A 16,316-nucleotide genomic window follows, 5' to 3' on the forward strand; every position below is an offset into this window, starting at 1 on the left:
GGATCATCTTATCTTCTCCGGATTTCCCCTAAAAACAGAGCATGCCATGGCAACTCTGTTCCACTGCCGCATTCCCACTCCAAGATCGCGAATTCTCACGCGCAGGAGGCGCATTCTCTGTGAACTGGAAGAGCAACAGCAGCAGCAATCCCCAAAGAAGCAAGATCCAGGCACCAAAATCCAGCTCGATTCCTCCACAGACTGGATCGCTTCGTTGCTGACAAGAAGATTTGGACTGGGGGCAGGCCTGGGATACGTGGGCTTCCTCGCATTCGGTGTAATCTCCGAGCAGATCAAAACGAGAACGGAGGTTGCCCTCGAGGAGCAAGGCTCCAGGTCAGAAATCCTCGCTTAGATTCGTCCTTTCGCTTAGATCTTGCGAGATTCTTGCAGGGAAATCCAAGATGGAAAAGAGACCGTGCTTCCGAATGGAGTGAGATTCACAGACCTGGTAATCGGAGGAGGGGCTTCTCCCAGGCGCGGGGATTTGGTGGTCGTGGATCTTGTGGGGAGAGTGACAAGCACTGGAGAGAAATTCGTTGACACGATCGGGAACAAGAGGCCACTGGTGTTCGTGTATGGCGCGAAGCCATACTCTGGTGGGATGTGCGATGGATTGGAGTTTGCGCTGGCATCGATGAACGCCGGTGGCGAGAGGAGGGTGATCGTGCCTCCTGCGCTAGGGTTTGGCGAGCGAGGGGAAGATTTTGGAGCTCAAGGAAGAGTCGATCCAGACCAAGAGCTTGAATTCGTTGTCCAGCTTAGAAAGGTATCGATCTCGCCCACATAGATCCTCCCAGGAACTCTAGAGAATGGATGTTTCCATTCAACCGGAAGGGCGTCTTGCTTTCTAGTGGAAGGCTCATTCGCAGCGTGAATTTGCAAGCGAGCAACACATCTCTGGAGCAATCAATTCTTGCCCTGATCGCCCAAGAGCAGCAGCAAGCTCCTGATCCAGCAGAGTGCGCGCGATTGATCATCGCCTGCAAGAACGCCAAAGCCCACGAGCAAGGAAAATCCATCCATGGCTTCCTCGCACGGCACGGCCTCCTCCATCACAATCGTATCCTCGCGGAGCTCCTGCTCGAGATGTACATCCGCTGTGGCAACCTGGATGACGCCACCCAGATCTTCGATTCCATGCCGGAGAGAGATCTCAAGTCCTGGTCCAGGATGATCACCGCAAATGCCCAGAGTGGGAACTACACGCAGGCATTTGCGCTTTTCCAGAAACTCCACGTCCACGGTGTTCTTCCCAACCAGATCGCGCTGGTTGCCACTCTCAACTCCTGCCTCGCCGACCACCAGGTGAGATCCGTTCACGAGTGCGCTCGAGAGATCCACTGCGAGCACGAGAAGATCGTCGCGACTGCGCTGCTCAACGCCTATGGCAAATGCGGCGACCTGGAGAGCGCTGGAGCGATCTTCCGCGGGATGGAGGAGCGAGACTTGATCTCCTGGACCGCGCTGATCACCGGATACGCCCAGTTTGGCCACTCCCGTCAAGCTCTCGACCTCTACCGGGAGATGCTCATGGACGGAGTCTCGCCGAGCAGGATCACTTTCCTCTCGCTCTTGAGCGCTTGCACGAAGCTGGGAAGCTTGCGAGAGGCCAGCCTCGTCCACGATCACATCCGGCAGAGTGGCAACCAGCAGGGGCTCTCGATCCAGAACGGGGTCGTTTGTATGTATCACCGCTGTGGCAGTGTCGAGAATGCCAAGCTGGTGTTCGATGCGATGCCTCGGCGAGACGTTATCTCGTGGACGTCGATGATCGCGGCCTATGCCCAGAGTGGTAGCTGTGACGATGCGATCAGGCTGTACAGGAGAATGGAGCTGGAAGGGGAGAAGCCAAACAAGGTGACGTTCCTTGCGGCTATGGAAGCTTGTGCGAAGTCTTTGGCTCCGGAAGAAGAAGCCGAGGCTCTCCACAGGTGCGTGATCGAGAGCGGGCTGGAAACCGACGTTGTGGTGGCCACTGCACTCGTCAACATGTATGGAAAGTCTGCCAGAACGCTCGGAAGAGCTCAAGAGATCTTCGATGGAGTAGAGAAGCGGGACAACGTCGTGTGGAACGCACTGATCGCGGCCTACGCGCAGCACGGCTGCCGCGACCGTGCGCTGGATCTCCTGGAGCAAATGCAGCGCCAGAGTTTCTTTCCGGACAAGCCGGCCTTTGTGTCCGTCCTGAGCGCGCTCACTGGCTCGTCCTCGCTCGCGCTGGGACGATCCATCCACGCCGCCATCGCCGACAAAGGCTTCGAGTCGGACAGCATCGTCCGGAACGCGCTGATGAACATGTATGGCAAGTGTGGCTGCGCCGAGGACGCGCTCCGGCTGTTCGAGGCCTCGCCGAGGCTCCAAAACGTGATCTCCTGGAACACCGTGATCGCCGTGCACGCGCAGAACGGCGAGCACCAGCGATCCATGGTTCTCTTCCATCGAATGCAGCTCGCAGGAGTTCCAGCCGATCGAGCAACCTTGCTCACAGTTCTCTACGCATGCACGAATCCAGCAGCTCTTAGAACCGGGAGGATTGTCCGCGAGCTCGCCACCCAGCGCGGCTACCACCACGAAGTCAAGTTCCAGACCGCGCTCGTTCTCATGCACGCCAAGTGCGAAACTCTCGACGCCGCGGTGGAGGTGTTCGAGAGCATGCACCACCGAGACACCCCCTCCTGGAACGCCATGGTCGCAGCGTATGGCTACCACGGTAACTGCGACCTCGCGCGGAGAACCTTCGACGACACCCCTGACAAGAACCTCGCGTCCTGGAACTCGATCATCGCAGCGTGTTCTCTCAACGGCCGCTGGAAAGAAAGCTTCAAGCTCTTGCAGCAAATGCAAGTCGATGGCGCCGTCCCGGACACTGTCACGCTAGTCACAGTTCTCAGCGCCTGCGCTGCCGGAAGCGCCATCGCCAAAGGACGAGCCGTGCATAGATTCGCGGCCGAGAACGGGCTCATGTCCGACGTTGCGGTGGCGAATGGCGTCGTGGACTTCTACGGGAAGTGTGGATGCCTGCTCGAAGCTCGCGCGGTGCTGGACAAGATGGCCAAGCTCGACGAGGTAACATGGAACTCGCTGCTTGCCGGATATGCCCAGCACGGATATGGCGTGGAAACGCTCGAGGCCTTCACCGAGATGCAGCACCGGGGCTACTCCGCCAACCGAATCACGTTCATGAGCGTCTTGCATGCATGCAGTCACGTCGGGCTCGTGGCCGAGGGCTGCAAGTATTTCAGCAGCATGATCGGCGACTATGGCTTCCAGCCGATTGAGGAGCACTGCGGCTGCATGATTGATCTGCTGGGACGAGCTGGGCACTTGAGTGAAGCCAAGATGCTGCTTGCGAGAATGCCGTTTAAGCCCAACCTGATTGCCTGGATGTCCCTGCTTGGCTCTTGCAAGGTTCATGGGAATCTAGAGCTGGGAAGGGACGCAGCGCTCAAAGTTTTGGAGTTCGACCCCGAGAATGCTGCCGCTCATATGCTGCTGTCCGAAATCGTCACCTAGATAGCTCGGTTCCTTGGCTAAACAGCTCAAGTTTTTGAGATTCCTACAAATGCCATCTTGCACAAGAACAAGAATTCTATCATCAGCAAATGCCCAGAAGGAGGATTTTTCACAAGAACAGGTTTTTGAGATCCCACCGCAAATGCCCAGAAGGAGAACAGTTTGGGAATCTTACAGAAAAAACCGGTAAAGTTTTTTAGAAAACTTCCACAATTGCACTTTGTGGCTGCTGGGATTCGAGCCCAGGTCTCCACGGCCACAACGTGGAATTCTCACCACTAAACTACAGCCACATTCAATCACTAAGACATATATTTAACTTGATAATCCTAATTTATTTTTTAATAAAAAACTCACATTCAATCACTTATTACAGACATCTATTTAACTTCATAGTAATTTTATCAAAATGATGACATATTTAGGGTTCCAAGAAGAGAGGAAGAAGAGAATGCTGGGGAAGAGATGGGTGATGCTGGTAGCTGGGCTGTGGATCCAATTCACCGCTGGTTCCCCCTACGTCTTCGGCCTCTACTCCGAATCCCTCAAGCGCGCGCTCGGCTACACGCAAACCCAGCTCGACACCATCGCCTTCTTCAAGGGAATCGGCGCCAACGTTGGCATCCATGCCGGATTGCTCTACCTGCTTGTCCCGCCCTGGGCGATCCTGGCAATTGGATCGCTCCTCAACCTCGCCGGCTATCTCTCCATCTGGCTCGCCGCCGCTGGAAGGCTCGAGCGCGTGGATTTCTGGCAAGTCTGCGTGTTCATGCTCCTCGCCGCCAATGCGCAAACCTTTCTCAACACCGCGGTGGTGGTCACCTCGGTGGCGAATTTCCCGAGCAGCCGAGGCACAGTGGTCGGCCTCATGAAGGTAAAGATCGTTTCTTCCAAGAACTTTTGGAAACTTGACGAGATCTTTGTTTCCTCCAGGGTGGCCTGGGATTGAGTGGCGCGGTTCTTACACTGATGTTTAGAACACTCCGTACAAGAGATCAAGTCTCGTACACTCTCTTCGCGGCTCTAGTCCCATCTCTGGCCTCTCTCTTGCTCATGTTTCTCATCCGGCCACTTCCAGTAGCAATCGATCGATTCGAAACGACCAACTTACACAAGATCTCCGGGATCATCGTGGCTATCGCGTTTCTCCTCGTCCCAATCTCGATAGCTTCTCCAAACCAAGCGCTAGCGATGGACTTCTCAGCTCTCCTCATTCTCCTCCTTCTCGCATCGCCCCTCCTCGTTGCATTGCGAGCCGAGCTCACGGCCGAGGAAGACCAATCCACCCAAGAGCAAGCCAGGCTCTTGGAACCCGAGGATCCGCCAAGATCATCCCGCAAGCCTGGCTTGCAACTCGGCCAGGAATTCACGCTCGCCCAGGCGCTATCATCGCTGGAGTTTTGGCTGCTCTTCGTCTCGGCGTTCTGTGGCATGGGAACCGGGCTCACCACCATCGACAACGTCAACCAGCTCGGCCTCTCGCTCGGCCACTCCAAGCGCGACATCTCGATCGTTGTCTCGCTCATGAGCGTCTGGAACTTCCTGGGCCGGTTTCTAGCTGGAGTGATCTCGGACAAGTTCCTCCACTCGCAGGGCTTCCCACGGCCGGCTTTCATCGCCATCGCTCTGGGAGCACAGTCTCTGGGCCATCTCGTCGTCGCCATGGCTCTTCCGGGAGCTCTCTACGTTGGAACTCTGGCGATTCTTCTCGGCTATGGCGCGCACTGGTCGCTCATGCCCGCCACCGTCTCGGAGATCTTCGGGCTGGGACGATTTGGAGCGCTCTTCAACACGCTCACGGTGGCCAGCCCGCTGGGATCTTACGTCTTCTCGGTCCAAGTTGCGGGTTCTTTCTACGATAAGGAGGCCCGAGAGCAAGGATCTTCCAGCTGCTATGGTTCTCACTGCTTCATGGCCACCTTTCTCATTCTCGCTGGAGTTTGCGTCTTTGGGTGCCTGACCACGCTGGTGATGGTCGCGACGACGAGAGAGTTTTATAAAACCCGAGGCTTCGAGAACTCGAGAGAAAGAATATAGCTATATAAAAAGCATCATCGATCGATCAAGAGTCAGTTTTTGGACGAAAACTTAGCTCGACAATCGCGCTGCCACATCTAAAAGCTATGAAAAAATAGCAAATCAATCGTGACAGTTAATAACAGCAAACCGGAAAATAACTTACACAAGAGAGGGACTCGCCTCCTCCCTTCTCACTCCTCCATCGTCTCATCTGTTCGTCGTCGTTTGAGGATTACTCGCAGCTCCATTCGCTCGCCCTTCTTCGTCTCTACCGCCAACGCCGGCAGCCAGAGCCATAATATCCGGAGTGATCTCCCAGCTTCCACTCTTCCGTCCCCAGCTAGATCTTCTCGGGTGTAGTGCGCTGCTACCGGCCACTGCTGGAGCAGGAGCAGGAGGAGCTCGCGAGAATGTCCCGTTCTTGATATCCAGACCGATGTCACCACCATTGCTCACTCTTCCCGGATCATCGGACGAAACTTCGCCGCCGCTGTTGCTGGTTGGAAGAGCTACTCGCTCTGGCCATGCCGGCTTCACCCCTCCTTCCAAATCCGAGCCAGCAGACTTTAAAGACGTCGCCGTGGGAGTAACCGCCATTTGCTGTCTCACTCCTTGTCCCTGTCCTGAGCTTTCCTTCGTTACTTTACCCCGAAAGTGGTTCTTGGAGGGAGCAATCTTGGAAAAGAAGATCTCGCGGAAGTTGTCTACCACGCCTAGATTGTAAGGATTGACTTTATTGTCGTAGCGGTAGCGGAAGTTCTCGTAAGTCGTCTGCACGAGTCACAGCGCACAACCCGAGATCAAAGTACTGTACGAAGAAAAACTTTTAAGATCTTTTTCTTCTCTCTTTCATACCTGGTTTGTACCGATGAGGTAAAGGTGGAAGAGCGTGAGGCCCCCCACAAACCACAGGGCGACGAACGTGTAAGCCATGAGAGCAATGGACGCGGGCGACTTTCTCATGGCTTTCCACGCCGAGCTCTGGTGGTCGTCCATGACAAACTTGATCTCCAGCGCACACATCGCAAAAACATACACACACATCAGCGTGGCCGACGAGACGAACATGAAGAAGAATCTGTAGTTCCTCTGCGAAGAAAAAAGAAAAGAGGAACAAGTTAGCAAAGAACGAAAGAAGAGAAGAAGCTTACTTGTCCAATGCACTGGCCAACCCAGGGGCAGTGGTGATCAAAGCGCTCCACGCAATTGTTGCAGATGGAACAGTGAGAACACCGGGGAGGCCGATAGAGCATGCACGTATCACAATACTTTATTTTCACCGCAACCCCGTTAACTATGACATCTTTCGTCCTAGCGGGTCGACGGGGCGTCCAATCCTCCGCGTCTTCCTCTGGCTCTGGAGGGTGAGCGTTCCTGGGGATAATCCCCGGATCCCTTCCAGAGGTCAGGAGAAGCAACACCAAAATCTACAGCGGAACCACCAAACGTAAGTTCATCCAAGAAGGCCAAAAGAAGCCATCCATAGGGAGAAGAAAAAAAAACAAAGAACTCACATAGGCTGTGTAGACGACCATCACGACCATGATTGCGATCCCACCATTGTTGCTAAATCTATCGAGCAGGTCCCTGGCGACGAAGACGCAAAAGATCACCGCGGGGCCGATGAGGAGAAACAGCGTGACGAGCAGCGATCTCACATCTGGTCCAAAAATTAGGCGCCCGTGGAACAAGAATTTCTGGCAGCAAGCCAAGCCAAGAAAGAGGGCCCATCAGTACCTCAGATCGATCGAAGAGAAGGGAAAGAACGCGAAATTACTACATTGCTGCCTTGCCAGCTCTGATAAACGCGCTCCTCCATCACTGATCCCCCCAGATCCTTCTCATTCTTCGCAAAAGAGACCTAAATCCTGCGAGAATTCCAGCACAAACCCCGATCGCGCGAATTCGCCGAATTGCCGTGGAGAGATCCCGAGCCGGGAGGAGAGCTACCTAGTCTAGCAGCAGCAGCATCAGCAGCAGCAGCAGCCGCGAGAGGCATCGTCGGTGGTGGCGTCGTCATCCATGGCAGCGCTGCGCAATGGTCAAAACCCTAGAGGACGAGCGCTTGGCCATTTCCATGCCATTGCGACTACCTAGTGAGAAGCTGCCCATTTAGCTTGTGTGGTTTTTCTTTGAATGCGCCGCGTGCGGCGGCCCCCTTGCCGCATGCGGCAGAGCCGCGACGTCGTGGGCGATTCGAACGCCCCACCGGTTTTAACTTCACCCAGATTTTTCCACTCGATTGATTGCAAAGTCTTCACACCAAGAAGAACGCAAAGATCTTCCTTCTTCGCGATCGATCGAGCAAGCTTAGAGCAAGTGAGAATGGGTTGATCGAAACAATCTATATCTATTTGCATCAATCGAGCGAGCAGATTTGCAACACGAAGAGCAAAATTTACAGTACCAAGGTGACCGCTTTGCCTGTGATCTTTTCGATCATCTCTTCTCAGCTGGAGCTCTCCAATCTTCTCGAGAATCTACACACAGCACAGTGAGATCGATCGAAGAGAAAGAATTAAAAAAAATGGCTAGCGATCGAATCGAAATTTGGACTCACTCTTCGAAGCACCACATCGCGACTTGGGTGCTCTTGTAGCACACATACCACATCGCGATCAATACGACCAATCCTTAGAATCAGTCAAGGGAAAGAACAAAGAGAGGGATTTTTTTTTCGCGAGAACGAGACGATTGAAAGGATACTGACAAGGAGCCTCTCCCACCAATCCAGCATGTAAGGCACCATTGTAACGTCAAAAAGGAACAGCATTCGCTTGATCCATGCTCGAAAGCCAAGATTTCGCTTGGGTCGATTGCGCTGCTGAGAGAAATTGATCCATTGATTCAATGGACTGGGAGAGAGATCCACAGCATTGCAAGGTGGAGACCATACCACTCCAGAGTAGCGGTCTTCGTAGTGCTCCACGCCGCCATTTGCTGTAGTACGCGCTTCTCGTCGCCCTCCCGACATGCTCTCCGTATCAACCCTAACAGAATATTCTTTCCAGCTAAAAGGTATATCCTTTGACTTGTATATTCGCACAAGATTTCCCCTTCTTTTTCTATTGACTTGGTTCCGTGTGTTTCATTCGCCAGCACTTTCCCAACGTCTGCATGAGCTCGTCGGCCTGAATCGGTTTGGATATATACCTGCGATCAAATCAAAAGTATAGGAAGAGAATCACGAGGTAAGAAACGATGGCTGGGAAGCTAGTTTAGCCATCGCAAAAACCAAGAAAGAATCGCACACGATTGGAAAACATTGGAGAACCACCAGCAAGAACTAACAAACTCTAGATCCAAAGTAACTCCAGGGAAACAATGGAAGAACATACACACACGCGCGCGCACGAAAAACAAGAAAGAATTACGCGATTGGAAAAGATTGGAGAACCACCAGCAAGAACAAGCATAAGAAACTCTAGATCCAAAGTAACTCCAGGGATAAAATGGAAGAACACGCACTCACTCTCTCTCTCTCTCTCTCTCTCTCACACACACACACACACAAAGCGAAAACTTGGAGGAGAGAACTTACATATGCATGCCCGCTTCTAAGCACGCTTGCATCTCCTCCTTCAACGCCGCGGCAGTCACCGCAACGATGACAGGAGTCGGTCTTATGTTCTCCCGGATTCTCCTCGATGCTTCCAGCCCGTCCATCTCCGGCATGAAGCAATCCATGAGAATAACGTCGTAGCTGTGGACAGACCACCTCAGCTCAAGCTGGATTTGGCAGCAAAAACTTACACTTACACTTGACGCATCACGGAGTCCAGTGCTTCCCGTCCGTTTCCAACCACATCGGCTGTGTAGCCCAGTCTTAACAGCAGCTTGAGAATAACCTGTGGAGAAAAAAGTGTTTTCCTACCAAAAGACTCGAGAAAGGGAATGCAAACCTTTTGATTGACGATGTTGTCCTCGGCCACAAGGATGCGAAGTGGATACAGCTTTCCCAAGTCCGAGACATTGTTTGCGGGACTTAGCGACGAGGATTCCTTTTTCGGCTTTCTAGCCGAGGCAGCGCCAGGTAACTGATAGTATTCCTCTTTCTCTGCTTCACGCGGCTCCAGCACCAGGCTCATCAAGGCGTTGAGAAGATGGGATTCCTTTATCGGCTTTGAGACGTAAGCATCGAATTGCACAGGTTGTTTACCCTGGAAGCACAAGAATGAACGGGACAATGCATGTTGAAAAACAAGAAAATTACGCTATAGTAGTCACGCGTCCTTCGTCCAAAAGGTGTCAGAAGCAACGTCGGTACTGTCTGCAGCGTTGCATGACAGACTCCCAAGCACTCCATAACTTGAGGATCCTCTGCATCAAGCTGCAAAGTTATGAGCCATAAGTGTGCAAAGCACGAATGCAGAAAATTTAGAGTTCACCAGCGAGCAGTCGAAAATCACAACGTCAAACGCACGCGGTGATCTCTCAGTAAAGCGGGCCAGCCGGCCCGAGGAAATGCTAGCAGAGTCGACCATTTGCGTTAGAAGCATGAGGGCCTCATCGCTGGTGCTTGCACAAACAGGTCTCATATGCCAACTGCAAAGAAAGAAACAACAATTAACCAACACTCTGAAGAGAACTAAACAGTTCTATACCTCTTGAGCAGACGAGAGCACATTGTCTGTGTGCTGCTGCTGCTCCCAGCGACAATCAATACTCGCTTGTTCTTCAGTCCTGGAAGATCTCCATGGTCACTAGCCGGTTGGCTGTATCTCGGCATATCTTCAGCTAGAACTGTGAAGTGAAATGTTGAGCCTTCTTTGCGGTCGTTTGCTTCCCTGCACCGTCCTGTTAGTTGCTTTCCCAACGCCATGTAATACTTACCAAATGCGACCACCGTGGAGACCGCATAGGCGCGCACAAATTGCAAGACCGAGCCCAGTGCCACCATATCTTCGGGTAGTTGAAGTGTCTCCTTGTGTGAAAGCCTGCGCGCGCGCACACACACACATCAGTCCAATAGTCATATAAGAACGTCATACCTTCTTTAGTTCTTTAAATCGGTGGATGAAGAAACTTTACTTGAAAGAGCGAGCACTTTCGGTCATCGGGGATTCCTATACCGGAATCGGCCACAGAAAACTCAACTTCCCAGAGGCTCCGGTTGAACTTCTTAAACGGCAGTCTCCCAGGATCTTCTAATTGGCGTGCAGTGACATTCACTGATATGTATCCTTTCTCGGTGAATTTGACGGCGTTGCTAAGAAGATTTACCTGCAGATTAGAGTCAGATGCGAGTAAACCGCCGGCTGCGAGAGTCAACTGACCAAGATTTGGCGGATTCGAGCCGAGTCCCCGAGCAAAACGCTAGGAACAGAATCCGTTACGTTATAAGTCAGCTCGAGACCCTTCACGGCTGCTTGAGGAGCGACAAGATCAAATGATTCTTCAACACATTGCAGGATCTCTGTAGGTTGCAACTCAAGCTCCATCTTACCCGCTTCAATTTTGCTGTCACAACCAAGCTCAGCATGACGTGAACTTAGATCGGCTTCTTACCTGTAATCAAGGATATCATTGATAATCCCCAGCAATGCCTCTCCACTGCTCCGAATCGTAGAGGCATACTCGCGTTGCTCATCCGTTAAGTCCGTTTCAAGGATTAGAGCTCCCATGCCAATCACAGCATTCATAGGAGTACGAATTTCATGTGACATATGAGCCTGTAGACAAGTACCAGATATAAGTTGTGATGAAATACTTTATTACCAGGAACTTTCTATTCGCTTGAGCAGCTCTTTCAGCGCTGTCTCGTGCTTCCTTAAGTGCAGCAACCACCTGGTGCTGCTCAGTTATGTCCCATGCAATTCCAGACCATTCGGTTGATCCACTTATAGAATCAAACCTCGGAACTGCATGAACTCTAACCCATCTAGTGTTTCGGTCCATCAGCACACTGTGTAAAATCACTGGACTTAGAGTTGCTCAATCCAAAGTAAATAGCATACCGGTAGTCATGGTCTAAAGGAGCTTGGGTGCTGACTGCCAATTTCATTTCGGCTTCTAACCTTGGCCAATCATCCGGATGCACGTTCAAACCTGTGAAGAAAAAGCTCAAAGGTAGCTCAAGAAACAGAAGAGAGCTTACCGAACACTCTATTCAGATTTCCTCCATGATCACATGTTTCTGAAAAAGAAAGTGAAAGCAGAAGTTACAACTGCAAACTTAAGTCACAGATGCACCTTTCATTTCACAATTAAATAGATTCTTTGCGCCTTTGCTCATGTAAGGAAAACACTCTGTCCCTTCTTTGGCAACTCGGCAAAGGAAAACGCCACCTAAATGAAAGAAACAGTTTTTTATATGGTCCAAATCTTTCAAGCACACAGTACCTGGAATCACGTCCGTGAGTCTGCGTAAAAAAAAAGAGCGTGTTGTCATATGTACCAGAAATATTCTCAGAAATACCTCTGCAGTTCCTGCTGTGATCTTTGAAGCTCCACCTGAGCTAGCTTGTCCGCAGTTATATCACGACAAGCTGCAAACATGTCATTTGCCGTCCAATTAAGCCACTTGTAAGTCCCAGTCCCGTCTATGTACAAAGGAGAGGCTACCTGAGAGTTACAAATGTGTCACGAAAAAACAGAGAGTTCAATAGCATTCATACCATGCCATCCCTGCAACGATAGCGATTAACCAGATTGACGACTGCTTTCCCATCTTTAAGCTTTGAGAACGCATCGCTTGCAGTCGCCTTATCTTCCTCGTGCAGCCATTCAATCCAAGGAACAGCTTTAAATTCCTCCATGGTATATCTGTAAAAGAGTTGAATTGGATATGCCCAAAAAAAAAATACGAAACATACCCGAGGAAAGATGGTAAACTCGTACTAACATTGTCAAAGAACTGACCGTCACCACTCCATGTCACCAAGAACTCGTGTGGCAGTGTCCAGTACTTCCAGTAGTTATTCTCAATAGTCTTCCGCTCGTGTATATCAATCCTCCAGCCAACGAAACCGAGAAACTCCGCAGTAGTCAAAGAGGAAGAGAACCTTGGCTTGCCAATATCCAGAACCCATCTAAAATGGTCTTGGCCTACCTGAACCGAGAGAAGTAAGCAAAGATAAACGAGCTGGTTTCCCAAGTACCTGTAGGCGATATTCCATCTGGAATGGCACTTTCGAGCCTACAGCCCGAGCAATAACCTCCTTGGAGCGCAGTAAGTCGTCCGGATGAACACGCTGGGACCAGTCCTCACCATAAACAGTGTCCAGATCAATCTCAATGAGATTCAGCCACTTCATGCTGCTGCATGAAAGGTCCATGGAGACCACATCTTTGCCACACATCCACGCAGCGGCAGGAATAGTTCCATCGTCCGGCAGATCTTGTAGCCTTTCATACTCGAGCGAAGAAAGACTTGGAGTCCCGCAATCTGAGAGTGTAGTGTTTGATGTCGGGATGGATAGCGGCCTTGGCTTCCCAGAGGAAGTGCTTTGGTTGTAACATCCACTATCCTCCATAGCGTCCAGTTCCAATTCCCTCCTCCTTCGTAGCGTACCCACGGGACTGTTTTCCAGGCTTGAGATCGAGCTCGCCGGAGTGGACTTCTTCGATCCAACCAGCAACGGAGACAGGTTCTCCTTTTTGAAAGATCCGGACCCAGAGTTGGAGCTAGAGTTTGTCGATTGAGGAGATGGCTGCGGCGAATCATCGCTCTTGTGCTCCTTCACCACCTCTATGCTTTTCTGGTTCAAAGTCACCGCTCTCTTGCCTTCCTCAATGCTAATCGTCCTGATCAAGCAGCTATGCTTCGTTCTAACCTGTGAAGCTACGTGATGTCTAAAGCTCCCTCCTGTCCCCCAAAGAATCCCTGAAAGCTGCGAAAGGATCGCTCTAGGCTCTCCATTTCGCAAAACCCGCTCTAGCTTGCCGATCAGAGCCGTGACATCAAACCGCCCCACCAAAAACCCCACCAGCGCAGCTGTGGCGACCAGCGACGGCACGATCCAAGCTGGCCGCTCAGCATCCGAAAATCCCCGGCAGACTTGCAAGCAAGAGCGCAGGCATTCCTCCGGGAACTTCATCCTTCATGGAAAGTCTCCGAAATATCGTAGCTGCGGCCTCTCCCGATCCCCCGAATCAAACCGCGCGGCAGGATCGAGCTCCAGAAATCCGTGGCGCGTACCTGGGAATGCTGCCGATCGATTGGGCGCCGCGGCATTGCTCTCCCTCCTCTCGAGAGATCTTACCCTAGGAAAATAACGAAGGCCAAGAGACAATCTACCGTTACTACGTCATATCCGTACACTCTTCTAGTCCGTACATAAACTTTTTTCGAAATTTAAGGTTGAACCAAGTCAACGTTTCGTTGACCGGTCATACAAGCTCTTTCTAGATGTAAGCTACGTTGCCAATCTTTAAGAGCCTCTCGTGAGGGACTTCGAGGATGAGGCGGCTCTCGCGGAAGTTCTTGCGGAGGATCGCGTAGAGCGTGTTGATGAAGAACTTGGTCATGACGCTGGAATCCTTGCGCGCCACCACCTCGGTGTGGCCCAGCACGTAGACAACGCCGGCTCTCCTCGAGTTCCTCAGGAACTCGATCTCCTCCTCGTCCTCCTCTTGCGGCGACGAGATTATCTCCTGCTCCACCGCGGATCCACCACCGTTTAGATCTCCACCCACGACTGGGAAAACTTCGATCCTTGTGGTGCCATCACTCTGAGGACCATCGCTGCTCAAGTTCGTCGTCTCCTCGACTTCTTCTCGATGATTTGCTTCTGCTGCTGCTGGTGTTGATGATGGTGCTTCATCCAGCCGGATGAATCGTTCCAGGCTCTGGAACAGTGAGTTCTCAAACTCGTTGTCCCCCCTGTGATGATCCCGGTAGCCATACCTAGCAATGCACCTGTAAATTCGGAGCTCCTTGCTTCCAACTCGCTTGAAGAGGAAGCGCTCCTCTGAAACCACGCTGCTCACTGGGAGATTCTTGATCGTCACGAACACGAGCACCGAGTGGATCGCTGGAACGTTGCTCACGTAGTGCGAGAGCATGGCCGGGACTCCCTGTGAGAGGCGGGTGTAGATCAATCCCACTCCACGAACTCGCAGAATGCTGTTGTTTGTCACGAGACCCGTGATCCACTCCACCGACATCTTGTTCTCGAGCTCGTACTTGTTCCTCCTGGAGCTCCCGAAGAACCACGTGAACATGATACTCATGAAGATTGCCGCGAACAGCATCGGAAGCCAGCCACCTTCCGTGAACTTGACGAGCACCGACGAAAAGTATGTGAGCTCCAGCATCGCGTAGATCGCAAAGTAGGCCAGGATGAGCAGGATATTCGTCTTCCACACCAGGAGCATTATGATCGCGGTCAAGAACGTCGTCACCGACATCACCGAGACGACGCAGATGCCGTAGGCGTTCCCGATGGTGGTCGTATTCTTGAAGATGATGGTGATCACGACGCAGGCCAGCATGAGGAACCAGTTCATCTCGGGGATGTAGACTTGCCCGGGGAAACGCTTCGAGGTGTGGACAACCTTGACCCGCGGGAAGCAGCTCATCGCCTGCGACTGCTTGATGATCTGAAAAACCGCCGAGATCATGGCCTGGCTCGCGATGATCGCAGACAAGACCGCCACCACGAACATCGGCCAGTAGACCGCCGCTGGCACCGACTTGTAGAAAGCGTTGGCAACGTCTTCCGGATGCTTCATCAGGTAGGCTGCCTGCCCGCAGTAAGCCAGCAAGAGCGTCGGATAAACAAAAGGCACGAAGGCGATCTGGATGGAGCGCGCACTGAAGTGGCCAACGTCCGCAAACATGGCTTCCGTGCCGGTGATGCACAGCACCACCCCTCCCAGCGAGATAAAACCGTCCAGCTTGCGGAGGAGAAAGTAGTCGAGGATGAACTTCGGGTTGAAAGCTCTGAGCACGCTCAAGTCGTGAGCTCCGATGTTGTAGAGACCGATGACGCCGATAGCCACGAACCAGACGGTGAGAACCGGCGCGAACATGAAGCCAACTTTGTCCGTGCCAAACCTCTGGAGGTTGAAGAGCAGCACCAAGATCACGACCGAGATGGCCACGATGATGTTCTGTCCGAGAGAGCTCACCTGGACCTGGATCCCCTGAACAGCCGAGATCACTGAGATGGCCGGAGTAAGAGTACCATCGCCAATCACCATGCAAGTCCCCAGCAAAGTCACGAGCAGCAGGATCATATGCACTGCCTTGCGACCCTCCATGAAGTTCCGGATCCCTTCTCGAAACCTGCCAGTGATCCTGGGAACGACGTCGTAGCCGGAGAGAGCTCGATCATCTGGATGAGCCTTTCGACCGAAAACTCCCACGTTGATGCTTCGGCACAGCAAAGTATAGACCGCGAAGGTCCCGCCTTCGTTGTTGTCACTGGCCTGGAGCACCACTAGAACGTACTTGAGGAGAGGGCTGAGTGTGAGCGTGTAGATGATGAGCGATAGAACCCCCAAAACGTTCGCCTCGACGTGCTGTGGATCGATCCCATTCGGGAATGTGCTGCTAAACACGTAGAGAGGGCTCGTCCCTAGATCGCCATAGACGACCCCGATCGATTGAAAAGCTAGGCGCAGCAGCAGCGCCGTGGTCATAACCTTGACATTCGCGAGCCCGGAGACCTTGCTCGCGATGCGCTCCAAAGAATCATACCTGGACAGCGTCCTGTCTCCGGATCGCGATGGCGGCGCTTCATCGCCTGTTGGATTGCTTTCTTCCATCGGCTGTTCTTGGGAGAACCCTAAAACTCCTATTTATATGGCTCTGGGCAGAAAGGGTTTAAGGAAAA

At 52.3% G+C, this 16,316-nt stretch overlaps 7 protein-coding genes and 1 non-coding gene across 10 annotated transcripts; 3 read left to right on the forward strand and 5 right to left on the reverse strand.

The window, feature by feature from the left end:
- The first annotated feature begins 36 nt into the window (after positions 1 to 36).
- Positions 37 to 859, forward strand: LOC9647061 (peptidyl-prolyl cis-trans isomerase FKBP17-2, chloroplastic). The gene is made up of 2 exons (XM_002979873.2): positions 37 to 336; positions 394 to 859. The coding sequence occupies exons 1-2, from the start codon at positions 47 to 49 to the stop codon at positions 788 to 790; spliced, it is 687 nt and encodes a 228-aa protein (XP_002979919.2). The 5' UTR covers positions 37 to 46; the 3' UTR covers positions 791 to 859.
- LOC9649609 (pentatricopeptide repeat-containing protein At3g53360, mitochondrial) lies at positions 800 to 3,855 on the forward strand. The gene has a single exon (XM_024685107.1). It carries the CDS (start codon positions 817 to 819, stop codon positions 3,514 to 3,516), a length of 2,700 nt encoding a protein of 899 aa, XP_024540875.1. The 5' UTR covers positions 800 to 816; the 3' UTR covers positions 3,517 to 3,855.
- Positions 3,738 to 3,809, reverse strand: TRNAH-GUG. The gene has a single exon. It is a non-coding gene; the product is annotated as a tRNA-His (tRNA).
- A 113-nt stretch (positions 3,856 to 3,968) lies between the features above and the next one.
- On the forward strand, positions 3,969 to 5,565 carry LOC9649610 (protein NUCLEAR FUSION DEFECTIVE 4). The gene is made up of 2 exons (XM_002979875.2): positions 3,969 to 4,390; positions 4,450 to 5,565. The coding sequence occupies exons 1-2, from the start codon at positions 3,989 to 3,991 to the stop codon at positions 5,551 to 5,553; spliced, it is 1,506 nt and encodes a 501-aa protein (XP_002979921.2). The 5' UTR covers positions 3,969 to 3,988; the 3' UTR covers positions 5,554 to 5,565.
- Positions 5,542 to 7,642, reverse strand: LOC9649611 (probable protein S-acyltransferase 7). Of its 2 annotated transcripts, XM_024685115.1 has the most exons (6): positions 7,316 to 7,642; positions 7,050 to 7,232; positions 6,687 to 6,962; positions 6,391 to 6,624; positions 5,699 to 6,306; positions 5,542 to 5,637 (listed from the first exon to the last, which is right to left on the reverse strand). In XM_024685115.1, exons 1-5 carry the CDS (start codon positions 7,352 to 7,354, stop codon positions 5,743 to 5,745), a joined length of 1,296 nt encoding a protein of 431 aa, XP_024540883.1. In that variant the 5' UTR covers positions 7,355 to 7,642; the 3' UTR covers positions 5,542 to 5,637; positions 5,699 to 5,742. The 2 variants fall into 2 exon arrangements, with proteins under 2 accessions (XP_024540883.1, XP_002980068.1); XM_002980022.2 differs by lacking the exon at positions 5,542 to 5,637 and having other exon boundaries at positions 5,641 to 6,306.
- A 215-nt stretch (positions 7,643 to 7,857) lies between these two features.
- LOC112349896 lies at positions 7,858 to 8,577 on the reverse strand. Of its 2 annotated transcripts, none has more exons than XM_024685118.1 (4): positions 8,432 to 8,577; positions 8,242 to 8,356; positions 8,096 to 8,168; positions 7,858 to 8,015 (listed from the first exon to the last, which is right to left on the reverse strand). In XM_024685118.1, the coding sequence occupies exons 1-4, from the start codon at positions 8,507 to 8,509 to the stop codon at positions 7,985 to 7,987; spliced, it is 297 nt and encodes a 98-aa protein (XP_024540886.1). In that variant the 5' UTR covers positions 8,510 to 8,577; the 3' UTR covers positions 7,858 to 7,984. The 2 variants fall into 2 exon arrangements, with proteins under 2 accessions (XP_024540886.1, XP_024540885.1); XM_024685117.1 differs by having other exon boundaries at positions 8,242 to 8,359; positions 8,432 to 8,552.
- Positions 8,540 to 13,724, reverse strand: LOC9647062 (peroxide stress-activated histidine kinase mak2). The gene is made up of 20 exons (XM_002980023.2): positions 12,636 to 13,724; positions 12,351 to 12,586; positions 12,153 to 12,300; positions 11,954 to 12,099; positions 11,878 to 11,897; positions 11,728 to 11,823; positions 11,633 to 11,671; positions 11,493 to 11,583; positions 11,254 to 11,440; positions 11,044 to 11,207; positions 10,812 to 10,995; positions 10,567 to 10,758; positions 10,369 to 10,472; positions 10,140 to 10,322; positions 9,924 to 10,080; positions 9,749 to 9,865; positions 9,438 to 9,695; positions 9,295 to 9,383; positions 9,077 to 9,238; positions 8,540 to 8,688 (listed from the first exon to the last, which is right to left on the reverse strand). Exons 1-20 carry the CDS (start codon positions 13,572 to 13,574, stop codon positions 8,601 to 8,603), a joined length of 3,600 nt encoding a protein of 1,199 aa, XP_002980069.2. The 5' UTR covers positions 13,575 to 13,724; the 3' UTR covers positions 8,540 to 8,600.
- On the reverse strand, positions 13,578 to 16,248 carry LOC9647063 (probable potassium transporter 11). Its single transcript, XM_024684933.1, has 2 exons — positions 13,916 to 16,248; positions 13,578 to 13,740 (listed from the first exon to the last, which is right to left on the reverse strand). Exons 1-2 carry the CDS (start codon positions 16,246 to 16,248, stop codon positions 13,578 to 13,580), a joined length of 2,496 nt encoding a protein of 831 aa, XP_024540701.1.
- Between the last annotated feature and the right edge of the window lie 68 nt (positions 16,249 to 16,316).

Source organism: Selaginella moellendorffii, unplaced genomic scaffold (assembly GCF_000143415.4).
Source record: "Selaginella moellendorffii unplaced genomic scaffold, v1.0 SELMOscaffold_43, whole genome shotgun sequence".
Classification (NCBI taxonomy): Eukaryota; Viridiplantae; Streptophyta; class Lycopodiopsida; order Selaginellales; family Selaginellaceae; genus Selaginella; species Selaginella moellendorffii.